Raw genomic sequence first — 23,459 nt, forward strand, 5'->3', positions numbered from 1 at the left:
GCGCGACTGACCTTAGCTGGCGCTAGAAATGGACATCTGCCGCGGATGCTTGCTTATTTGAGCATTACTGAGCGACTGCCGATTCTCTCGGTGATTTTTAACTCAGGAGAGGCTTGTAAAACAAGAAGCCTTTTTATAAAAAGCTTTTATAGCCCGAGAAGCTCTTTCAATAATTCTCCTCATTCCAGAAAACTCGAATTTCTTAACCCTTGTAAAGTAAGTCAAGATAAGTGAAGCCAGGGCCGCTGATTACTTCGCAGACGTTAATCTTCGCTCAAAATGCAGCTGCGAACTTTTTGGTGACCGCATTTTTCAATCTCAAGTTCTTTTTAATTTACCCTGACGCGTGGACTCCTCTTGGGTTTCAAAGCAAAATTCTAGCTTTACGGGCTTCACGATCTGGATATTCTACGGAATGGCGTTCGCCGCAGTTTTGATTCTACGATGGAAATGTCCCGATATTCGCCGCCGGTACAAAGTACCCCTGACAAAGTTTTTACAATTTAGTCCTTGAACTGCACAAATCTCGCAAAATGAGCGGCCGCTCCCTTGATATCGAAAAGTTAAACGTTTTCGTCGCGCATTACTAGAACATAGTGTCGATTCGAGGGCGCCGCTTTCCGGCAGAGATCTTTGAAAAACTGGGCGCCAGATACTTCCGATTCTTTGCGCTCTTGTTGCGCTTTTTATGACCATAGGAAGGGGTTTCACTGCAGTAATATTCATTAAGCAGGTGCTCTGAAACCAGTAAAGCACCGATCGTCGCCAGTCCGGAAATCGAGTATTTAGGAACGCGTTTCAAAACACCTCCTTCGATGATGCTTTTGACGAAATGCTAATTTAAATTTTTGAATTTTCGAAAAGTTTTGAAATTCGGGAAAACCAGTGGTGTGCGGAATCATTGCTGCCGGCTTGCTAATTTACATTCCCTTACGGCTGGAATTCGTAAGTTGCATAATTTTAAATAATTACCATCGCAAACAAACTTTTCACAATTCAGCTATTCAAATATTCACAGTATATTATAAACAATATTCGCGCAATTTAACCAGCAAAAAACAATTGTCATACTAATGAAAAATTTTTAATCCGCTAAAAAAACTTAAATTTCGAATAGAAAACGAATTTTTTGCGAAGAGAAATAATATCGATTATATTCTGATTCTTGGGGCTGCAAGCGCGAGAATTATTCGATTGAATTCGGTACAGTTCCCTTTTCAAGTACTACGCCCCACTACTGCTTTTTGTCGAGGCAGGTGCGCATTTCGCCAACCGCTATTAGAATTTCGGCAGTGGCGGTAATATTCGCCACCAGAAGGCGCCAAGCGTCAGCTGTTGCATCAATAAAGAGACAGCCCGAGTTTATATGCCGGCTTCGACGAGGGCTAAGTTCGCCTCATAAATTTCCGTGTTTCGAAAATTGCCGACGGTGGATTTAAACGGCACCCTCGCGGGGATAAGGAATTTAGCCCCGCTGCCTAAATCACTCCACCAGTCACTGTAAAATCAGGCGTTTCATCGGCCCATGCTCAGGACGGCCTTGCTGCCTTTTAATTCTTATTTTTAGTCGTTTTCGCTGGGAGTACGTGCAATTAACTGGATAGAAAAGCAATTACAGGTTAGCCTACCTTTATATTTTCCAATTTTATTTTGATAAAAATACTATCACGCAGAAGAACGTTTGCCACCGAAACATATAATTTAGCTTCTGCTCGAGGTAGCACCATACGAAAAGCTAGCCAGCGAGTAAAAGAAAAAAAGAAAGCAGACTTTGAATTTTGCAAATTAACACTTCTGAATAAAGATTGCTGAGCGGTCCTAACACCGCCCGTGACAGAGTTCTTTGGTCCAGCGCTTCGAAAAGAACAGTTACAGATAATCTAATTAGCCAAATAAACAGCCAGTGCTACTTCTTTTATCAGCGAAGTTAAGCTGCCCAAAGAGAGTATCTCCGTAGATAATCTGAAATTGTGACACTCTCCTATTTCCAGAATCTATCAAAGCAGATGATCCGGCACTCGAGCGTATCAGAGGATCTTCCATCTCGAATGTTCATCCTTGGCGCGATCCGTTGCGGCGTCGCGTCACTGTGGCAAGTGAGCTGCAGTTATCTCGAGTTCTATCTTGGCGGAGCGAGAGTTCAGGGCGAACTGCGCGTGCTGACCTCGCTGCCGAATGCGATAAGACTGCCTTCTGATTTTGCGAGCGTGTGATCTGCGTTGCGCCTGTTTACGGGCGCACCCTTGTTCATCGGATTAAAACGAAACTTTGGAAGGCGGTTTTTAGTTTTTGTTTGGTAGCAAAGACAAACTAGTTTATTGTGTGATGCGCGACAAAAAATGGGCCGTCGGTAGCAGAAGTGATTTTGCGAACTATTACGTAACAAGTTACAAAAAAGATAGATTGTCGAAATAATAGATCCCAAGCAGACACAAGTCAAGAAATGACAGAAAAAGTAATGGCAAAGCACGTGAGCCGGATTTAAACGGTTAAAGGAGGGTGGTTGATTATGGATAAGAAGAGAGTAATAATATTTATTAAGAGATAGAAGACAGAGTGAGAGATAGAGTGATGAACGGTAGCTGGTGTTGGTCGTTGGTGGGGTTCGATCGGATTGGTGCGATAACTGGTGTTTAATGAGATAGTATGAGTGATTACCGCAGTTGGCTTCTGCGTGCCTGAAGCCTAGGGCCGGGCGGACAGAGTGCCCGAATCCAGCCACACCTTGGGGCAAGGCACGACCTGAAATTATCACCAGAGCAGGCGGGTGCTGGACGAGTCGGGGCACGCGGCAGAAGCCAGCGTGCAGCTCGGTGCGGCTGCGTGCGCGACTCCTCCTGCACTCGCCCGCGCTGCTGTGATCCGGGCAAGGTGCATCTTTGCTAAAAATATATAAAATTGAAATATAATTCTACTATACAGTAATTTCCATTTCTGACTCGCCGCATGTTGTCTCGCGCCACATTCACTATAGTTAATATGTAAAATATATAGAATTTAATTAATAATAATAAATCGATACTGTTAATGAATGCGAACAGCGCGAGCGTTCTAGTGTGGCGCGTCGGACATGTCGTAGTACCATAGCTCCTGTCCAATATAAATCATAGATATGTAATATGAAAAATATTGCTCGTTATTGGACAAGAATTATGCTAGTGTGTGGGCTGCGAATAATTTTTTTACAAATATCTGCGAATAACGCATTTTTGAAATAATGCGAGTACCACGCGATCGATCGCGTTACAGCAGCAGAATTGCGTGTTTTTTGATGTAGTTATAGATTTGATCGGAAATTAAATAGGGTCGTAGGTTGGTTTCGTCCTGTGTGGTTTTAGTGTGTAGGTTTGTCTGGGTTTGTTTTGATTGGTGCGTGTGTTTTTGGTGGTAGGCTTGATATAATGGTGTGACGAGCTAATGAACGAGTTTTTTGAACAATATTTGAACTTTTTGAAAAAAGCGAATTGATGAATAAATATCTGTAGTGTGCCTAAAGCGTAGGTTGATATATCCGGGTTAGCCTAGTGGCTAGTTGACTATAGAAACTGGAACTGTGCGTGGGTTGTTGGTGTTGTAGGCGTCGTTTCTTCAGAGTCGATATAGCCAATCAGATTCTTCGACGGGCTAGGATTCTGGCAGGCGCTAACTGCTGCGGAGCGCGCCACCGGCAATTTGTTCGAAGAGGGTTAAAGACGCTGCTTTTTGTTCCTCTGTTGGTTTCGTTAAGCCCGGAATCGACTTGTACATCTTGTCACGCAAGAACTCGCCTAAAATATTTACGTTTGGTGATTGTTTTAGACGATGCACGTAATGTAGCGTGTTAAACATACCATAAACGGTCTCAGACCAGGCCAAGTGTTTGCATTTGTCGGTCGGGTGTGGTCGCAGTTTTGCGCCGAGGATCCAGGGCTTCTTCTTGAATGGCTTAAAAGAAGCGGTGAGAAAGTGCTGGCGTAATTGTGGCTCACCTCGTACGCCTGGATGCATTCGGTCTCGGCGGCTTTCTGCTCAGCGCGGAAAGCTTCAAGCTCCGAATTCATCTTGTCAACGCCGAAGGCCTCCACGCGCTGCCAAAAGGTCTTGTTGAAGTAGTCGTACAGCTGGTGGTCGGCGTGGTTCCAGTCCAAGATTTTCTTAGAGAGCTCAGGGTTGACCTGAATTACTTTGTTAAATATATTCACCACCGGCGCATTCGAAATCTTTATGAAGCAGGATTAGCGCCACTGTAAGAAAGGAAAATAAAAGAAGAAACATATTTTGGGAAATTCTAGTCTGTCGCATGTCAGTCTCGCGTCCTTTCCCAGGGAGTCTTTATACCTCAGCTTTCGCCTCCTCGATTCTCATTTTGAATTTGATGTAAACAATGTCGTCCCAGTCCCAGCAAAGCAGATGCTTCATCAAAATCAGCGACTCGTCGAAGAAATCGGTAAGGAGAATGAGAGTGAAGTGCTGGTCCATCTGCTGGATCGCCTGTTGCACGTAAGCTTCGTCGTCAGCGCGGTTCACGTCGAATCTGAAATGCCGGGCTTAGAACGCAAACGTGCAGTTTAATAACGCAGACAATCTAATACTAGCTTGCAAAAAGTGGCGCTACTTTCGCGCCAAGGGCGTCCAGCTGGGCCCCGTGCACCGAGTCCTAACAGCGAGCCACAATTGTCAAAAGTGGGGATAGATAAAATGCGCGCTAAAGTATCCCGGCTTTGGCGCAATGTTTCCGCCCGCCGCAAGTTCCTTCACTCCAATTATCACGTGAAGGTCGAACTTTTGCAGAATTATAGCGCGCCGATCAGAGCGCAGGTCGTGACCAGCGGCTTTGGGTAGAAGAAACGACTAGAAAACGGACAAAGTCGAGAATTAAAAAGAAAAACTTTGAAAGTTTCTCGTCTAAGAGCCTATTTCTGCTTGCTTTGGCGTGAACTTTTCGAAATTTTATGTTCCATTATTTACTTCCGACGGGAGAAAGCAAGTGCAGTAGCCGCGTGACCCGGAATTAAAGTTAAGACCCAAAATAGTCCCTTCCTTGGGACCTTCTAACCGGCGCGGGTCCGTTTGTGGCGTAAATATGAAAACTGTGGTTGGCCGAACCCCGCGGGCAGGTGCTTCGCCATACGAACGGACATATTCAACTAAGTTTTTCTTGATTAAAATACTATAAACATGTTACGGGTAGTTGCCTCTGCGCGAATATAACAACCACTCGCAGTGGAATTCAGGCTTTGTGGTCAGACGTACCCAATATCAAAGAACATGTGATTTTTGGATCGGAAGTACCAGTCGGTGTCGCGTTTGAAGTACTTGGTCGGGTCGGCGTAGAAAGTCTTCAGTCGTTCGGTTGTATTAACATCGCCAAGCCATTCTTCAAAGGGCATTTGGTCCTGGAAAAAGCCAAACACAGACTCGACGTTATCAACGGGAGATCGAATGATTGTAACGTACCTAAAATATTATTGTTAATTCGCTTATCGCACACTGTCGCAAAACAAATTTAGATGCCCTCCTCGCGCGCTCCAGACTATAGTAAACCAGTACTTTTTGCGGAGAAAGCGGGGAGAAAGCTTTTAGACAGCGTGGACAAATGAGACTCTTTAGAAAATCACTCTCCCGGTTTTGATACTTGGGGATTAACTGAAGCTCACGCTGGGTCAAGTTGCTCCCGCTTACCCAGCGTGCAGTTTCCACCTGGTTTAAATAGCCTATCTCTAGCTCGCTCAGTTCGAACTTGTTGTCTAGTTACTTACTTCGTGTCCAGCGGCATGAACTCGTCCAGCTTCCCCTTATTGAATCTGAAGTGATGGCCGAGAACATTGTACTGGGTGAGTTGAGGGTCGATCAGTTGCTTGTCGATGAATGCTGGGTAGCCTCCCAACTCCCATTTGCCTTCGAGAGGTAGACCGACTGTCAGATTGTGAGTATCTGAATATTTATTTTTAGAATACGGAAGAGCAAGGTGAAACGGGCGAACCGGGCGGCGGCGCCTTCTCGCGGCCGGAATCATGCGTGACATTAATTCTTACCCCGCAAGGAGACAGTTCTACCGATGTTACCGGTAGATACTGCCCTACAATTACGAGTGGGGTCAGTGTTACGACAATGTCCGCGTTTGGGGTTTTATTCAATGTACTTTTTTGTTAAATAAAACAACTCACCGGCGAAACGCAACATGATGTTGGACATGGTGGAGGAGCCAGTCTTGTGCGTTTTCAGAAAAGCCACGTTTTTGTAAGGTCCATTTTCGCATGTTGGAAACGTAAACTAAATCAAAAAGTTCACGAGAGTACTGACCAAACTCAATCAATAAGGTCACCTTCCTTTAGTTTCAATTCTTGTGTTTAGATACTCGCAAATAACTCGATTCGATTAGTAATAACTTAAATCGGGGCGAGTGATTAATTAAGGGTGGAGCAGCTAATAGGCTTGAAATCGGAGAATAAGAAAGCGGGCTCCGTTATTTTCAGTGTTCACTTTTGTTTGAATCGCTTGACTCGCGGAAGTTAACGGAAATTTGATTTAAAATCAGTCTCGTTAGAGCATGTTGTAGTGAACACGTAACTTTTTTTAAACTAAAGATAAATTCTAAAGTGAACTCTTACGGGTGACTAAGTTCGAGAAGGTGACGAAAACAGATGGATGTAAATGTAGCTAATCGCTCTCGAATCATGTGCTAGTGGTTGCTGAAAACATAAAAATTACCGTGCTTGATGAACGTGCCAATGGGGCGGCGGGAGGTGCTTGGGCCATCATTTGTTGCATCTGTGCTTGTTGTTGGGGGACACGCATACCATTCATGGGGCGCATGCCGGCACCGTAAGGTCCATATGGACCGTAGGGCCCGATGTTTCGTACGTGGCGTGTAGGAAGCGCATCCGAAGGTTCAGGGTGGTTGATCGTCCACAAAATATAGGCGCAGAGAACGACAAGGGTCAATTTGAAGAAAGGAGGCATCTTGCGAGCTCGAAGCATCGTTACTGCTGTCGGCGGATTTCGCACTATCTACAAAAAATGTTAAAAACATTCGCTTGTCCTGAGATTCGTGTGAAATCGCGAAAAAATTCGATAGGAGTTAAGGGTACTACCTTCGATTTTCAAACTGGGTTTTATCTTTCATGTTGATAAAAGTGGGTATAAAAATAGATTTTGCATAAGATTGTGCCGAAGTTTAATATTGATACCTTTTTGAAATTATTGAAAATTCCCGAGATATGGTCTCACGAAGTTTTTTCGAAAAAAATTTTGGTCTTCGATTTTCTTGACTAAGGGCTTTTCTGAAAGCGTAGAGCAAGGAGATCATTTTGGTGGGCTCTTAATTACTATCAGACGTATTTTATAGATTCTAGAGGGAAAAATGTGTCGAAAACTTTAAAATGCACAATTTTCGTAAAATTTGGGAGACACAATTTTCAAAAAAATATTTTTAGTATTGATTTAGCTTCGATCCAAAAGTCCTTCTTACAGATTGAAATTATAGCTCTATTGTGCAATTAAAAAATTAAAGAAAATCATGTTTTCAGACTAAATTCCGAGCTATTCGACCGTGAATACAGTCAATTTTAGCAAAGTTGACCACTTTAACCTAAAATTTAGCCAGTTTTTCGTCGAACAATTTAAAAACTCTTCTGACAGATTAAAGATCTAAGATAGATCTACAAAGGAAGCCCATATGATTCCCCCTATCATTGACATTTTCTGGGTTATCCAACAATAAAGTTGCGGAAATCGAAGGTAGTATCCCTAAAGAAAAGGTTCTTGTATATAAAATATTCTCGAATAATATAAAAAGAGATGAGTTCAAAAATATGAATGCTGATAAAATCGAGTACGGAGGGAGCAACTCTCTGTTCGCCTCAGAATTCTACCGCAAAACACATCGAGCGGTGGCGCGGTTATCGAAGCGACCGTGCCCGTGCTCGAGCCCCTCGACCCTTCCCTACCCACCCTGTGCTGCCAGAGCTGCCGAAAGGTCCTCTTCTGCGCTTCGGAGGGGAAGAAAAATGAAATTTTCGCCGCGCACTCGATCACTACTCAGCTTGAACGGTCAGCGGCACGTTTTTTCACTTTCCACGTTCTTTCAACATTGTAAGTTTTGGGATAAAGAGCCTCAGCCGTCCCGCAGAGCAGAACGGCGACTACCGGGTGGTGTCACCTACGTCGGGCTTTGATTGGGTGGAGGAGCTCAGACTTGCGCGACCAGTGTTGAACGTGCTAGCTGCTGATGTTCGTGCGAGGCCGGAGGGCCGAGTGCGCGCAAAGCACCACGCTGAGGAGCGTACACCACCGCCCACGCGGCACCTACACATAAGGGAGCAGTTGGTGCTCAGGTACCTCCACCATCACCACGCCGCCCAGCACAAAACATCGGCACCATAAGCACCACCGCCAAATTACCGCACCCAAAGTACTAACACAAGTACCACTTGGTGCCAGCAGCGGCACTACCACCAACGCCCGCCCGAGCTCTACACACTTCAACAACTTCGAAACTCTCTTACATATCTCCTCTTGGCAGTTCATGGTCAATGTCAACATGAACAAAATTTCACTAATGGGCTTTCATTTTCTTTCTTTAAATTTTTCCTCCCGCAAAATAGAACCAACCAAAACATCCTTAATAGAACTCACTCTCGTTTCAATTTCAGTCAAAATTTTTTAAAGTTATGCTCGCATAGAACTTACTCTAAGAAGGTAGCTGAATGGTCAGATGTTTCGCTGACCTTTGGGTTTTTTTGTTTCACCACTTCGGAAAAGTCATCAAGTTTCTCTCAAGGCGTTCAAACTGATAATCAGACGCGATTGTTGTTTTCGTTCGATTTTCTTTCGATTTTGGCTTTCTCTTGGGGTGTTCTATGTCTCTGGTGCTCGGACTCTGGCGCAAACAATGAAACTCTGGCGCGACAAGTGGCCGGCAGCTCTCTGAGGCACCAGCAGTAGCAGGGCGGTGGTGGTGGTGCTGCAGATAGCCGGATAGTGTAGAGAAGGCTACGGCCGGCCGAGCGGCGCTCGAGCCCCACCATTCTCTTCCTCCGGGCGGGGAGCACCACTATTCACTATTGAGGAGAGCCGCGCCGCACCCGCGCCACCGTACTAAAGCGGTGGCAACCAAGACCCTCCGCCAGTGTTAACCTAGCCCACACCGCGGAGAACTTTCAACGAACTTTCAACGCGAAAAATAGAACTTGTCCATTTAAGGCTGCACTGGTCACCCAAGTTAAACTTGGAGATATTTCATGAAGCCTCCATGAAAAATACTCATAATTCATCACATTTTTATTTTAATTTTCCTTTTAAAGCTTTCCATTAGAAAAATTTTTGTTCTCAAAATTTTCTAACATCAAGAAAGAAAAATAACATTTTTGATATTCGGAGAATCACGCGCTTCACGAATATTTTGTGGCGCCGCGAAATGACATTTTTGCGGTCGACGAAATTCACTCTGCTTGAGAGACTTCTGGATCTTTAGTGAAATTTTGAGGAATCAATCCGCGCTCAGGAATAACCTCTCAAGCATCACGAAATAGACGTTTTCGATCAAGACAAGGTCAAAGAGGGGCAAACCAAATTAGAACTTGTTCATGCGCCATGTTCTAGCTTTGACCGCGGGAGATTACGTCCTGTCGCAATATTTGGGCACCAGATAACACCAAGCCGCGAAAATGAAACCCATGCTTATCATTCAGTCTGCTTGACGTCTCCAAGCCTACCTTTGTTCTGGTTTCATACGAAAATGCTGCCACCAAAATACTCTTGCAACGCACGTCTTTTTGCTTTTCTGCACTATTTTATGTCTCTGAATTATCTATTCTGTCGGTTGTAATGTCCTCTATTTCGCACTCCTGGACGCCTGGTAGCCGACGTCATAAAATGTTTTACGGTCATCCTTAGCGTAATGAACATCACAAGGAAATAATTATTTCGGAAAGGCAACGTTTATTAATATTGAGTATCACTTCTAGCGGCTGCCTAACCTTACGCGGGAGCCAATTAGTGCCATCATCCATCAAAATTCTTATGTTGCCTTACAAGAAAACCTTTCACATTTTTCACGTTTTCACTTTTCGCCGCCTCACAAATAAATTTTCAGACATTTACCTTAAGGTATTTCGTGCCGCCTTCGCTGACGCCGTACGTTTTACTCATTCCAAGATCTCTCTGGCTTTCTGTTCTTCTCTTAACTTTGGGATTCACTTATTTCTTAATATTCTCTTCTCGCCTTGCCACGCTTAACCGTTTTGAAGGGTTTGGCTTTCCTGGGCGCACTGGATGAATTAGCAACCGTAGCGAACCGCGGTTTATCGCTCCGTTCAATTAGCGATTATTCTTCGCGTGCACCACCGCCGTTGTAGTCATTCTCCTGCTTTCTTTTTTTGCTTTTGAACTTTTGACACGGCTCCAGAATTTAGACGAGTGATGAATGGGTTCGCTTGTCAAATAATAAAATTATCGTCAGGTAGAGACAATCACGGACACCCGCCGAGACCTGATAAATGCAGGCTTATTAACGAGGCAATAGCGCTAATTGGTAGCTACGTAGCTGCAAACAATAACAATCTCTGACGTTCATATATATCACCTTGTTAGACTGCAAGTTTATTACGCACCTTTGCTCTGCTAACGTATGATTATGCTATCAGTTAGAAAGCACCTTCTGCAACTGATTTGCAGCAATAGAAATTCAATATTTGCTTGTATCTTCCCAACACGATCGAGTGAGAAGAAGTCATTACTTCGAGATGAGAGAGAATAGCTCCAGCAACTCTTTGATGGGCAAGTGAAACGGTATATATAAAGTCTAGATGTTGGATGTTTACATCAAACAAACGTAGTCTCGTGTCACGAATTACGATTCGCGGATTCGGGTTTAGAATGAAAGTTGCATTGTAATCAGCACAAACGCGCGACTCTTCATGCCTAGTCGGCATTAATAGCACATACCACTGTTTGCACCAATATCAAATCTACCAGAGAACTCCCCAGGAATAAACCCGGCGTAGTGGTCCATTCGCTGAATTTAAGCAAACTCAATTCGCGGAGACTCAACGATTGCTACTTCTAACTCCAGCTTCTTTACTTTTCCTTTTCTTTCTTCAATTCTCGTCGCATAATAAGAAAAAATTAATAAACCCTGCTAAAATTGAATGAGCAATCTTCCTTGATTTCAGCTATCTTACAATTATCAGAATGCTAACAGCTTACTCCTACAAAACATAGCATAATCAATTTTTCCTTTTTTACTTTTTGAAGACTGCGTTTTTCTTAATTGGCTTAGATTATTTCTCGTGTCTTATTTCTGAAAGTAGCTCTCAATTTGTGGTACAGATTCTTCACGGGAAATTCAGAATGAGAGAGAAAAAATGTAATCTGATGAATCTACACCACAATATTGATCTAGTCAGCTCCAAATGGAAGCTCAGTCGACAATTTGAAATCTTATATTTTCTCGTTCGCGTTTAAGAAAGTCCAGAACACATTTTTGAATGTTAATTTATTGAGATGAAAAGAATACTTGAAATTGAATATTTTTGAAAGTGAGTTGAACTTGAAATTGAATTTAAGAAAGTCTTGGTCGCTTGGAAAGCGCCTGATGAGATGAGGTAGTCCGTTTTAGCGTGTTCTAAATTAGAATGTCATTATTTTCTGAAACATTTGAGGAGCTGTTCCCTTCTTTGTAAATATTTTTGAAGAGCGCGAATGAATCATTCAATGTCTTCCAAGTAATAAAGTATTTTGATTGTTACCTGAACAGGCGGTGGTGGTCGACTAACTCGAGGAGGTTGCCGCGTAGAATTATCAAGCAAGGGCAGTTGCTGGAAGTTCTTACTCGGTGGTGGATCCCCGAACGCCATTCCCTCCTTCTTTCCCGTTTCTTTCTCTCTCTTGCTCGTCGTTGTTTTGAGTTACCACAGACGCGGACGTTTGTGTTATCTTCGGATCGGAGTACAACGAAGCCGTTTCCTGTTTGTTCTTGTAAATATATTTTCTTTTTCTTTCGCGGATCAGCCGCAGCGCAGTCGGAGGCGACGGCTTTGCGCGACACGGCCAATCAACGAAAGGAAAAAATGAAAAAGCGAAATTGGACTGATCCTGCGCGTTTTGGGGACGGTGCCAAGAGTGAGCTCGCTCAGCCACGCAGCTCACGTTTGACTAGTTTTCTCTCTTTATTCTCGATTTTGTCGAAACTTTCATGGCGGCACTTGGATTCCCCTAAATTTTAGCACCTACTCGTCAAAAGCACGTAGATTTATTCCCAGGGATTAAAGTCCACCTTGAAGTTCGGCAGCGCCTCAAAACCATTGTTTTGTTGCCTGAAAATGTATAAGTAATAAATAAAGTATGAAGAATTTATTTCATGTAAGAGGCTTAAACGATATAAGAGATAATAAGAAAAGGATATGTCTAAGCTACTTGATCTCATTGTCTAGTTATAGGAAACGTACTTATTTTAATCTCCAAGAACAGCGCGAAAATCCATAGGCTTAGCCGCCAATTTGCCGATGCTGTGACTTGAAACCAGTGAAGTTTACCTGCTCGAACCTATTTTTTTCGCCAAACTGGTTTATAGTTGTTTTCGGTATTATCGAACTGTTGGTGTTCACAAGTGTTTGCGACAACAGTACAAGGAAAAGAAACTCTTCGTCACCGAATGAGTCTTCTGGTCTAGATGGGCTTTGATTCTGCCGAAATAAGGATATGGTGTGCTACACGTGAGGACGAATTAGGCACGCGCGTTTACTAGCAGATGATCGCAGATGCAGTTGTCGTTTCCCTCTTTATAAGCGACGCCGAAATCGGAAGAAGTATCATCCAGTTTTCAACGCACTGATCTGATAAAGATGAAGTTGTCCAGTCTTCTCATTCCTTTGGCTTCCGGTGAGAGACTTCCACTAACCACTTTTTTAATTTTCTAAAGCATTCATGGCGCTCGATCCAGAGATAACGACTTTGGAGCCACAGCTAGAAATGGAGACACAAGCGCCTACTGGCATACCGGCAACTGATGAATTCCATTTCATCGATGAGCAAGCTTTCTTTTCCTCTGAATCAACAACCAGTGAAACGACTGCGGCGACAACGACGCTCTACAATAATGACGGAAGTAAGAATTGAAACTCTGAATCTTTGTTGATGCCAAATTTTTCTTTCAGTTGTTGGCTTGAAGTTCGCGGGGGGCGGAAAAGGAGGTAAGAAATCTAAGAAGTCCAAGAAAACGCAAAAGAAGAATCCACAGAAAGAAAACGCCGTGGAGAACATTATGAAAATTCATGGAGATGAAGCGGCTCCAAGAAAAGATCACAAATGCGGGAACATTCCCTTGCCAGAGATCAAGGTACCTAATTTGTGAAATACTCTTATCAAAAAGGCATTAAGTGCGATGATTGTGAACAAGGTTACCCGCGATATAGAAGACCTTGCGGAGGACCAGAGGAAACAAAGGGTGTTTTTAAATGCCGAATAGAGTGTGGACCAGGTTTCAAAGTTTCAGGTAAATAGGTCTAGTATTCGCCAGATGATCAGCTCTTTTCAGCCGGATCTCCAAAGAAGATGAAATGTCTTGGAAAGCCTAACGAGCCAAAATTCTGGAAGGTACGACCGCAGACGCAAGGACACGTGATTCAGTGCGAACGAAAATAAGAAGAAATGAAGTAGTTCCTCGGCAATTTAGACGGGGAGCAACTAAAGCCGATGACCCTTCTACATTTTTCCTTGTCTTTGTATCAATAAACTCACATTACCTTGATACGTGAACAACAATTACTTTCGTGCAAAATTACAGAAAAAATTAAGCGTCTCGCAGACGCCGACGGCGGGAGTCGAATCAACCGCTCGGATTGACCAGAACGGAGCGATGACGGTTATAAAAAGCCAAAGCTTGTCAATTTACTCTCGATGTAGATTGTTAAGTTTACAGAATTATGTCTCAGAGATCTACGTCTTCAGCTGATATCTATTCTGCGGGTAGCTTCTGGGATCAGTCTTTTGGATCGTATTTTAAATGGAAAATCATTTATATCATTAATTTTGCCGATTCTTATAAAATATTATTCAATCAGCCGAAAAAATACGAAAAAGACCGTTTTGCACTCAGCCCTGTCAATGAAGGAATAGACGAAAACAACAACTCCCAACAAGCGTCGCAACATTCCAGGTTTATACAAAAAAAAGTAGTATAACTTCAAGCGGCAGAATCTACCCTGCTAAAATAATATTTACAATTTTCTCTTTTTCGATAGCAATGAATCAATCTTTCACACATTGTCAATTTGCCATTTATTCGGCTTTTATTTAGTCAACGCGACACAATCGACGATTTTGACCGAAGTTTTGGAAGGTTTATGAATTTTTCCTCGCGAATAACAATAACCAACAATTAGTATTTCATAGTCTCAAGAAACTTATAAAACCTTAAAAGGCTCGGAATACTTCGGAAGTCAGAAAAAAGAACAAACAGAAGAAGAGACACCTGGAGTGAGGTATCAGAAAATATATGATCTAACGATGTCCGTTATGGAACGTTACAAAGGACTAGGAGTAGTTCAACTTGGACGTTCTCGTGCTAAAACGAAGAAACTTAATGCTTTGATTAGTCCATTGGCTGCCGCCAGCCAAGAAAAGCAATTGAGCCAAGAGGAAGTGGAAGAAGTTGTAAGAGCTCGACCATGTTGCATGCAGTTCGAAACGATCATTGTCAAGCAAGAGAACTTCGGCCCTTGGGAAGGTAATGTTCAGTTTTATTAATTAATTCAACAAGTTATTAATTTTAGAAGGGAAAGGACCGTGTACTTTCCACGAGTTCTATTACAAGAGATGGCATGCAATGATCGCTGAAACAGCGCGCGAGCGAGAGCTTCGGCGCGGGGAGTCACCTTACCAGCGAAGCAAACGAAAGAAAAGAGAAAGAGAAGAACGAGAAGCCGTGGCGAAAAAGAAACACGCTCCTTTTCATGTGTACGACCCAGAAGTATACAAAGATAAGACTTACGTCCTTCCTCGTCGAAATCAGGCTGAAAGAAATTTCCTCCCTGTAAATGACGGTTCTTTTTTCTTCTGGTAAATTTCTTGAATGTAACAATTTTTTCTTATCAATAAACTGTTGAAATAGAAGTGCCGCGTATATTTAATCAAATGTACAAAAGCAAAGTGGAAGGGTCAGTTGATATTTGTCTAGTTTGGCATCGACTGAGGAAGTGTGTCACTGACAGCTTTACTGGGCAACGACGAGAACTCGTGATTTGCAAGTGACTTGGCCGTGATCGTTCTCGGCAATGATAGTGTACAGACCTCGGTCTTCCATCATACTTTCTTCTACCCTGAGCGAATATGAGTCGCCTACAATTTTCTTGGTCAACTTTCTCCATTCAAAGTTTCTTACCGTCTTCATCAAGATAGACGCCAACTTCGGGATCGGCTTCGACATCGTCTTGGCCCAAGAGCCAAGTGACTTTGTCAGCGCCAGATATCTTGAATCCATTAGTTTAAAATTTGAAATTAATAATACTATAGTTTGAAATTAAATGTATCAATATTTCAGTCTCTTACTTGTACTTCTATTCTAAAAGGATCACCCACAATGCATTCCACTGTTTTAGCTGGAGGTTCTATTATTTGAGGTCGTTTTGAGGTATCTGGTGAAGGCGACGGTTCCTTAGCCGCTGGGGGCTCAGGAGAGGCAATTTTCGGAGAATCTGTCTTTTTCTTCAAGGTTTCTCGGAAGTCTTTTTGCTCAGGAGCCATCTAAACGAGGAATTACTCCGCTTCGAAAAGCAACTGGTCTTGCCTTTTTCAGATCCTCTTGTTCGAGAGTCTTCGTGGAGACCTTCGTTTTTAATGACTTTCTGAAATCAACTTGTTCTCCTGTGTGTGCACGAATTTCATCTTGAGTGAGAGCTTTAGTTTGGACGCCTAAAGCAAAAATGAGTTTCAAAGAGCATTTTCACGCATTTACTATTTTTAAGCTGATTTCTGAAGTCAATTTGTCCTGCTTTACTGGTAGGCTTTGGAGCAGGTGGTGTCTTTGTTGATTTCTTCAACAGAGTTCGGAAATCTTTCTGGCCTGGCTCAGGCTCGACGGGCTCGGAACGGGGAGGAGCTGTTTTATTGGTTTTGAGGTTGCCACGGAAGTCATCCGTGTTTGAAGAAGCTAGGATTTGATTAGCGAGTTCTATTAAAATCTGAAGAATTTGCAAATAACACTGTGGACTCTAATCAAGGCTATTTGTTCACCTGCTGAATTTCTTACCTTCCTCGTTTATTATGATAGTGAATGGGCAGGTAAGCTCGGCGTTAATATTCTGGGCTTTCACCTGTGCTTTCCCCTTTTCGCTAGCCTTCAGGGAAGCAATCTCCAAAGTGTACTCGATGACGTTATCCGACTTTTGGGCCTCCTTCAATGTGTACTCAGATGATGATCTTTTGATTTCCTTCGATTGAGTTTTTAATTTGTCAAGGTCAGAGTTTTAAGCCTAAAAATGAACTCGTTCCTTATTTCCGAGAATCCAAATAACTTCAGGCTTGGGATCCGCCTCGATTTCGCATTTAACGGATACTCGATCTCCAATATTGACGGTGCCATTAATTTTCGGTCGAACATTAAATTTGGGCTCCATTCCAACCGGGACCACCTTAATATTTCATTTCTCGTTTCTCAAAGGTCGCTGTTTACCTTCAGCTCTGCGCTGCATGATAACGTTTCTTGTGCATTTGAAATTTCGATCTTGTAATTTCCTCCGTCATCTGGGAAAACTTCCTCGAATACGAGCGAAAAAGTTCTTTGGCTTCGCTCTCCCTCTGACTCGAGTCTGAACTCAGCGTCATCGGAATCGAAGTTAATTTCTCCAAGTGGCCCAAACCACTTGATAGCATCCACGTTCGACGTTTTCACGCTCCATCTTACGCCAGTTTTACCTTTTAAAATGTTAGTTTTTGTTAGACGGAGTAAGTTACCATCGTCTACTTTGAGATCTTGAAGAGGCTCAATAAAGGATAAACTCGTTGATGGAACAACCTGCTCGTGATCTGTTTCTTCTTCTTCAACTGATGGTTCTTTCAATTCTAAAGAGAAGCTCTTCATCGCTTTGCCTGCAGAATTCTGGGCTTCGATTGTGTAGCTTCCAACATCATTGGTACCAAAGTTCTAAAATAGGATATCATTTTCTAAAAAGTTTTCAGTGAAAACTGATAGATTTATTGAAGCTTGTTTGGCTGTCCCTTATTCAGCCATAAAATAAAAGCCCCATACCTTGATTTTTATCACACTTGATCCATTGTCACTGGTTGATTCAATTTTTGCATCCTCGAAAAACCAGGTGACTGTGAAAAAAAGGTCAAAAAATATTTTAGAAAATTAAAAAACCTCTAGGTTCTGGAATACCATCGAAAGAGCAAGCCAAATCGATACTTGCACCGGCGTGTCTAGTTTGGTTATCTGGGTAGTTTGTGAATGATGGTTTTACTGGCTTTTTATTAACAGTCACAGTTGCGGTTGATTTATCAGATCCAGCTGAGTTGCTTATCTAAGTGAAGGAATAAACTCGTGGAAAATGATAGTATCCTACTTGAACGGAATATCTCCCAGCGTCATCTTGGCTAATGTTATCAAGCTGCAATCTTGGACTGCTGATGCTTAGACATTTTTCGCCCTTGAACCAGGAGTATTCTGGCTCCGGATTGCCACTTGCGGCTACTTCAAGTGATAAGCTGTCGCCTTCTTCCGCTGTCGTTTCATGCAGTCTCTCAGTAAAGTATGGGGCTTTCGATGCTGATTTTAGATTAAAATTAATCTTGTGTTCCACTTCTCCGCCAGGGCCGACAAGAAGTAGCACCGCGTAGTTTGGCGAATCTTCAGATGCTTCGTATTCTACAAATCCGGAATGTCCATCAATTGAAGCGGTAATTCTCTGTTCGTCTGTTACAATCAATGTCGCATGAGTTGCGTTCTCAGCTGAAAATTCGATTTGCACAAGAGATCCAATTTGACAGTCAACTTCATCTGGCACAGATAAGAGCTTAGGGGGTTCTGCTGACATAATAACGTCAACTCGGCACTGCGATTCAGATGTTCCAAATTCATTCGTTACTTTTACAACATAATCGCCCGAATCCTCCTCGTTGACGTCTTTCAGAATAAGCCGGGTGAGGTCGTCATACTTATCAATAATAGTCATGTTTTCATCATCGGCTTGGAAGACCTGATCGTTGTAAAGCCAATTAACATCGTATCCTGTTGGAGAATTGACATTTATTTCGAGCTGAAGGTCATCTCCTTCTTTTATGGTCATATCTTCTAATTCTGAGATAACCGGAGGATTTCTTACTTCAGAGTCTTCTTCCACGCCGTTTTCGTAGGTTTCATTGGCGCTTTCTTCGACAGCGACTCGCTGTTCTTTCGTCGATGGCTTTCGCGATCCTTTTCTTCTGAGAGTACATTTTGTGAAAGAAGAACCGCGAGAGTCCTGAACGGAAGCGACATACTCCCCGAAATCATTGCTAGTGACCTGCCGAATACGAATTTTAGCGAGTTGCCCAACTTGGCGAATAACAGTCGAACTCGGGAGTGGTCCTTCGTCAAGTGTCCATGCCACTTCGGCTTCGCTATCGAACTCGCATTGGAGCATTATGTATTCATCGATATCTGTCTCAATGTCTTCGAGTGGCTGTAAAACTCTAATAGCACTTTTAGAAACTGGAATTTGTTCCTGTTTTTCTGCTTCTTCATCATCGTTGTCGGAAACGGCGGACTCTTCACTAACAGAAGGACTCTCTTTTTCCTCTGACTCTGGCTCTGGTTCTGAGTCAAGTTCCTGTTCTTTTTCCGGCTCTGGCTCAAGAGATCTTTGTCTAAGTGAAGCAGGACTTGATTCTTTTGACGAATTTTCCGAAGATTCATATTTTGGTGTTTCATTATATTCGACTGGTTCTGGCTCAGGGACAGACGCATGCTCAGGAGCTTTGAATCTTTCCTCCGTTTTGAGAGGAGTTGAGGAATGCACAGGCTTGGGAGATTCCTTGATTTCCGTTGTTGTTGTATTGCTTGGTGTGACATCTTGTTTGACCCGCGAGACTTCTGAGCGACGCCCCGCATGTGTTGATGGCTTTGGCAGAAATCCAACAGACGGGAGACGCGGGACCGCGCCTGCAGGTATCGTCGGATCGACTTTGACTTTAAAAACGGTTTCTTCCAGTGCAGACGACGGTTGTGAAAGGTCTCCTGTAAAACCACCAACTTCTACAATGAGGTTGTGTTGTTGGCGACCTAGAGGGTTGCTCGCTTTCAACTGGTATCGTCCTGCGTCCTCTTTGGTAACATTGTTGATTGTTAGACTGTAAGTTAGGTCTTCGCCGTTAGACTCAATGGAGATACGATCCGAAGCTTCAAGTGCGACATTGTTCTTTTAAAAGTTTTGTTTTTTGAGCTCACATTCAGTATCAAAATTTTATTTCTTTGTATAGTTCAGTTTTTGCGCGATCCGCCGTGGTTAACGGTAATTCTATTTACTCAACAAAAAGTCAATACTGAATCTGCTCGAGTGATTCAAAACTATCCTTGACCCACGTCAACTTCGGCGGTGGGTGGCCGTTCAATTTAGTAACCAGGTGCAACTGCTGGCCAGGATCGAGCTTAACATCTTTTGGTCTCAGCCTGAAACCAGGCCCCTTCTTCCGTTGGCTTGTATCTGTGTCTGAAGTTGAAATAATGTTAGGAGTACAGTTCGCAAAATGTCAACTAGTAAACAGCTCGCAGGTGTGTGACCACCGCAACTGATAGTTTTAGTTCTCTACAAGTCTACAAAACCGCGTTCAAATAGTACCACTATTTGATTCTAGCAAGTTTTCTATCTGATGTTTTATTCCTCAAAAGCTCTCTTTATATAGGTCAGACAACTACCAGCGACCTTGGCGAATATTGAATACCTCTTAGATGGAGATATTGATATCTTCGTATATGGTTGCTGTCGAAGTTCCTACTGTCCATTTGTTCGTGCCCTAAAATAGTAAGTTCAATATTTTCTGATCCAAAGAAAGCTCTTTAGGTGAAAAATTCGCAGAGAAAGATAAAAGTTTTTGAGCGCGTGAAGAAAGCGCCTGGAAATAAAAAAGGAAGCATCACAGTTGGGTCTCTGATTCAGTCTGTCCCTCTCAGCACGTTCTGTGTGTTCAAGAAAATGCATTTGGGCACACCGCCGGAGTAATTTACAATCGTTGTATATTCCAATTCTCCAAATATTTATCTACTGACTCTATCGAGAACTGATCGACCTGATTTTAAGGCATATTCAAATCACTAATTTGATATTTTTCCTTCTATTTCATAACCCATACGTATGAGTATGAACGAAGTATAGTTCTCTGGAATGATTCTTTCCCAGGATTTTTCTACTAAAGAATTAGACATTATCTATATATTTAATTATTGATTGTATAAATCTGGCAACTCACTGGAAATATTTACCTGAAAAATACGAGTAAAATAAAAAACACTCTCTGTTTGATGTTTTTTTCAGCTAGGACACAAGAATTTACCCGTGAAAATAACTCAAAGAGCAAATCAAACTTTGCAATAGGCACACAAGTTAATGCGCCCGGAATGCAAATTTACGCTTATGGAGCTGGAGGACCACGTAAATTGTAGACCTGGTCAGACTTGATCATCGAAAAATCCTGCCTAAGCCCTTTTGCAATAGATAGACTTTGCTATTCTAGGGTACACTCCGAAGTGCTAGACAAGAGATTTAGATCGGATAAAAAGCGAACCCCGCTTTATGTTATTGGCATTTATGGTAACAATGTCATGATGTATCTATTCTGAGGCGCGAAAAGGTCACCGGGATCGTTACGCCGGGCACATCACCGGAAACCATTCTCGATAGAAGCGGCTTTATCGCCCCGTCTATGCTTGCACAGGGCAGATACTTACTAATTAAGCAGCTTTACCATGCGAGCTTTCTTCCTTGATTTCCTGCTCTCTTTCTTAGGAAAACGATTTGTTCGAAAATTTACCCGCCTTTTAAAAAATATACGCTCTGTAATTAGATAAATCATTGCTTTATTCAGCCGTAAAACGCGCTTGAATTCTGTCTACGCACACACCTGTGGACGCCAAAAAGGCACCTCCGGAAGCGAGCCCTGGATTACAGTAATAATCGCACATGCGAATATCATAGCTTAAGGCAAGTTCTCAATCTGTCGTCATTTGAACTGGCAGCTGTCAGTTCTCTGTTTAAAGAGCTGCTGAAAGCCTCTTGATCGGCAAATAACGTTAGATGCTCTCAAATACTGTTATAAATTCAGCAGATCAAGATTAGACTTGCGTAAGAAACGATTTTTCTAAGCATCGAAAAACGGTGATATTTTTTATCAGTTATTTTATAAACTCGTTCTCAGTTTCTTTTGATAGCTAAGTACTTTTAAGTTTCGAGAATTCTTCAAAGATCGCAGCGATTATAATCCAACATGTCGGAATTGACGCAGTAAATCTTCGCCGTTTAAATAAAGGACCTCTTTGATCGGGCGTTTTGTTTATGAGCGGCGTGGTAGTAATGAATATAATTCTGATCAGGTGTGTCAGCACTCGACACCAGAAATTTACCGACACAAAGTGTCAAGTCCTTGAAGACTTAGGAGAAGCGCCCTTCAATCTTTACGGCTGAAAAAAAAATCATTTTTTCATCTGCGGTTTTCTTGATCATCAAATTCCTTGCTGCTACTTTCATTGATAAAAAGACGGTGCCAGTGTGTCTAGCGTGTATACTGTAAAATGTGATTCTAGGGCGGCTACACGATAGTATACTGTTTGATTAATGTTCGTATAAAGCGGCGGTAAGTGCAATTGATATTCAAACAACTCCCTGTCTTTGATGTTTTAGAGGCGTTGCTTACTGTAACTTTTGTTCTCTCTGACTTACATCTAACCGTGACGGTTGCTATTTATTTCCGAAAATGTGGGGTGAAATCGTAGTAGTGTGAGCTCCTTCATAATTCTTCGGATCGCGTGAGTTATGAGGAGTTACGAGCACGCTAACGTCCATTTATAGTAGAAATGGCCGGATAAGCTCTCACTTCTCACGTATTATTCGAAAAAGTGCTCTTTGAAACTACTTTTGTTTAAGAATAATTTTGTAGAATAAGAATGAAAAATTAGTATTTTTAGTAAAAGAGTATTTTACTGAAAATGACCTTGAATTTATCAAAAATATATTTACTAAAATATTATGCTATTACGAAATGATTTTTATACAATACGATCATAAACCCATTTTAGATATTATAATGCGATTTATAGATATCAATGGCGCCTAAGACTCTTTAATTGGTACTCACAGTTATCGCCCTTTATTTTTGCTCGGATATTCTCTATGAGTGGCATATTGAAATGAGACCCGCTTTCGTTGAGCGCTCTTGAAAAGAGTAGCTACTCAGAGTGAAACATATTTTTATCAAATCGGTATCTATGGTTAAAAGAGCAAAAGGTCACTCTTAACGACACCTGCCATTCTGATTTAGTATGGAGGTACCAACCCCTACTTTTTCTGAAAGAATTCGATTTTTTACCTTCTCCGTCGAGAATAAGCATTTTCACTTCGTGCAGGCCGAATTCGTTCTCAGCGACGATAGCTTGAACAGGGTTTATCACTACAGAAGTCGCATTAATAAATAAAGATTAAGCTTGAACTCATGGTTTAATCGACCACCAGCGAGCAATTTATGATATCAACCCTGATACCGAAAACGCCGAGATCAGACTCCTCAAGCTGGAAAATTGTCAATACGAATAAGTTTGTCTCTGCAACTGTGGATAAGCGCCCCTTCCGCACTGGAAGCCCGTCCTTAAATTAATTGTTCACAGATTATGTTTTGAGATCATACCTTGAGCCAAAGGACGACTTTGGGAGATCCTGTTATCTTTGCCTCTAGTATCGATTCACTGCTGGTTCGAAAAAAAGTTATTTGTAAATCGGACCCCTCACTAATCTCAATCTACCGCCGATTTTGACTGGCGTGGCGGAAGTAAGCGCAATCGTCGGAAAATTACAAACTGGGACATCACAAGGAACAGTTAATTCATCAATCTCTGATGTCTCCGACAACTGTCCCCGCCTCGATCTCGAGCAAAGTTCGAGTTTTACGTCAATAATCACAAACTGCTGAAAACTTTTAATTAACCGTCTGTTATTCAGAAAACTAGCTCCTGATTTCTAATAATAAAAGCTTGTCGACAATGCCATGACTGGCGAGTTTGTGAATTATTGTCGGAAACTAATAGAACTTTTCCTTCCGTTGATATTTTCGCGACTGCGAGTAACCTTCCGTTCCTCATTATCCGACGACTCGTCTGTCTTCTTGAGTTGATCTTTGGCAGTGTGACTTACTCTACTCCTCAAAATTCGCATTTAATACGACTGAAGCAAGTTCTTACTTTAAAAAAAGCCTCCTTGACTGCTCGCTAGAGCTGATAAACGCTCCACACGTGCAAC

General features: G+C 42.4%; 4 protein-coding genes and 2 long non-coding RNA genes across 11 annotated transcripts; 3 read left to right on the forward strand and 3 right to left on the reverse strand.

Annotated features, from left to right (window-relative positions):
• Window positions 1-884: 884 nt before the first annotated feature.
• LOC145710250 (uncharacterized) lies at window positions 885-1,833 on the forward strand. Its single transcript, XR_014135024.1, has 3 exons — window positions 885-945; window positions 1,568-1,618; window positions 1,706-1,833. It is a non-coding gene; the product is annotated as an uncharacterized LOC145710250 (long non-coding RNA).
• A 446-nt stretch (window positions 1,834-2,279) lies between these two features.
• On the reverse strand, window positions 2,280-10,146 carry LOC145707289 (galactose-3-O-sulfotransferase 2-like). Of its 4 annotated transcripts, none has more exons than XM_081784791.1 (9): window positions 10,084-10,146; window positions 6,691-6,990; window positions 6,147-6,252; window positions 5,739-5,913; window positions 5,233-5,436; window positions 4,318-4,513; window positions 3,969-4,154; window positions 3,831-3,924; window positions 2,280-3,767 (listed from the first exon to the last, which is right to left on the reverse strand). In XM_081784791.1, the coding sequence occupies exons 1-9, from the start codon at window positions 10,129-10,131 to the stop codon at window positions 3,643-3,645; spliced, it is 1,434 nt and encodes a 477-aa protein (XP_081640917.1). In that variant the 5' UTR covers window positions 10,132-10,146; the 3' UTR covers window positions 2,280-3,642. The 4 variants fall into 4 exon arrangements, with proteins under 4 accessions (XP_081640917.1, XP_081640919.1, XP_081640918.1 ...); XM_081784793.1 differs by lacking the exon at window positions 10,084-10,146 and adding an exon at window positions 8,709-8,928; XM_081784792.1 differs by lacking the exon at window positions 10,084-10,146 and adding an exon at window positions 8,671-8,928.
• Window positions 10,147-11,465: 1,319 nt separating this feature from the next.
• LOC145709499 (uncharacterized) lies at window positions 11,466-12,133 on the reverse strand. Its single transcript, XR_014134900.1, has 2 exons — window positions 11,730-12,133; window positions 11,466-11,605 (listed from the first exon to the last, which is right to left on the reverse strand). It is a non-coding gene; the product is annotated as an uncharacterized LOC145709499 (long non-coding RNA).
• Window positions 12,134-12,371: 238 nt separating this feature from the next.
• LOC145708539 (uncharacterized) lies at window positions 12,372-13,713 on the forward strand. Its single transcript, XM_081786222.1, has 5 exons — window positions 12,372-12,861; window positions 12,902-13,087; window positions 13,137-13,318; window positions 13,360-13,474; window positions 13,517-13,713. Exons 1-5 carry the CDS (start codon window positions 12,825-12,827, stop codon window positions 13,621-13,623), a joined length of 627 nt encoding a protein of 208 aa, XP_081642348.1. The 5' UTR covers window positions 12,372-12,824; the 3' UTR covers window positions 13,624-13,713.
• A 141-nt stretch (window positions 13,714-13,854) lies between these two features.
• Window positions 13,855-15,087, forward strand: LOC145709644 (uncharacterized). The gene is made up of 6 exons (XM_081787331.1): window positions 13,855-13,970; window positions 14,061-14,137; window positions 14,279-14,315; window positions 14,401-14,462; window positions 14,577-14,707; window positions 14,754-15,087. The coding sequence occupies exons 1-6, from the start codon at window positions 13,905-13,907 to the stop codon at window positions 15,041-15,043; spliced, it is 663 nt and encodes a 220-aa protein (XP_081643457.1). The 5' UTR covers window positions 13,855-13,904; the 3' UTR covers window positions 15,044-15,087.
• LOC145709641 (uncharacterized) lies at window positions 15,083-23,099 on the reverse strand. Of its 3 annotated transcripts, XM_081787323.1 has the most exons (17): window positions 22,852-23,099; window positions 22,709-22,811; window positions 22,537-22,599; window positions 19,900-19,971; window positions 19,531-19,667; window positions 17,544-19,376; window positions 17,342-17,501; window positions 17,228-17,298; window positions 16,933-17,122; window positions 16,652-16,893; window positions 16,467-16,610; window positions 16,229-16,406; window positions 15,935-16,129; window positions 15,767-15,891; window positions 15,529-15,723; window positions 15,362-15,449; window positions 15,083-15,318 (listed from the first exon to the last, which is right to left on the reverse strand). In XM_081787323.1, the coding sequence occupies exons 3-17, from the start codon at window positions 22,556-22,558 to the stop codon at window positions 15,194-15,196; spliced, it is 3,777 nt and encodes a 1,258-aa protein (XP_081643449.1). In that variant the 5' UTR covers window positions 22,559-22,599; window positions 22,709-22,811; window positions 22,852-23,099; the 3' UTR covers window positions 15,083-15,193. The 3 variants fall into 3 exon arrangements, with proteins under 3 accessions (XP_081643449.1, XP_081643448.1, XP_081643451.1); XM_081787322.1 differs by lacking the exons at window positions 22,537-22,599; window positions 22,709-22,811; window positions 22,852-23,099 and adding an exon at window positions 22,306-22,423; XM_081787325.1 differs by lacking the exons at window positions 22,537-22,599; window positions 22,709-22,811; window positions 22,852-23,099 and adding an exon at window positions 20,903-21,037.
• Window positions 23,100-23,459: the final 360 nt, after the last annotated feature.

The sequence above is a fragment of the Oikopleura dioica genome, chromosome XSR (genome assembly GCF_907165135.1).
Source record: "Oikopleura dioica chromosome XSR, OKI2018_I68_1.0, whole genome shotgun sequence".
NCBI classification, from domain to species: domain Eukaryota; kingdom Metazoa; phylum Chordata; class Appendicularia; order Copelata; family Oikopleuridae; genus Oikopleura; species Oikopleura dioica.

Excerpts from the sequence above, each read along its gene's own strand:
- LOC145709641 (XM_081787322.1), bottom strand. The coding sequence starts at position 22,351 with ATGCCACTCATAGAGAATATCCGAGCAAAAATAAAGGGCGATAACT. Across the intron at positions 17,502-17,543 it reads CTGGGAGATATTCCGTTCAA|ATAAGCAACTCAGCTGGATC; the intron begins GTAGGATACTAT and ends TCCTTCACTTAG. Across the intron at positions 15,450-15,528 it reads CTTTTAGAATAGAAGTACAA|ATATCTGGCGCTGACAAAGT; the intron begins GTAAGAGACTGA and ends AATGGATTCAAG.
- LOC145707289 (XM_081784791.1), bottom strand. The coding sequence starts at position 10,131 with ATGAGTAAAACGTACGGCGTCAGCGAAGGCGGCACGAAATACCTTAAG. Across the intron at positions 5,914-6,146 it reads CATCATGTTGCGTTTCGCCG|ATACTCACAATCTGACAGTC; the intron begins GTGAGTTGTTTT and ends ATAAATATTCAG. Across the intron at positions 3,768-3,830 it reads CTGGTCTGAGACCGTTTATG|GCGAGTTCTTGCGTGACAAG; the intron begins GTATGTTTAACA and ends TAAATATTTTAG.
- LOC145708539 (XM_081786222.1), top strand. The coding sequence starts at position 12,825 with ATGAAGTTGTCCAGTCTTCTCATTCCTTTGGCTTCCG. Across the intron at positions 13,319-13,359 it reads TTCCCTTGCCAGAGATCAAG|TGCGATGATTGTGAACAAGG; the intron begins GTACCTAATTTG and ends AAAGGCATTAAG. Across the intron at positions 13,475-13,516 it reads ACCAGGTTTCAAAGTTTCAG|CCGGATCTCCAAAGAAGATG; the intron begins GTAAATAGGTCT and ends AGCTCTTTTCAG.
- LOC145709644 (XM_081787331.1), top strand. The coding sequence starts at position 13,905 with ATGTCTCAGAGATCTACGTCTTCAGCTGATATCTATTCTGCGGGTAGC. Across the intron at positions 13,971-14,060 it reads GCTTCTGGGATCAGTCTTTT|GACCGTTTTGCACTCAGCCC; the intron begins GGATCGTATTTT and ends AAATACGAAAAA. Across the intron at positions 14,138-14,278 it reads CAAGCGTCGCAACATTCCAG|TCAACGCGACACAATCGACG; the intron begins GTTTATACAAAA and ends GCTTTTATTTAG.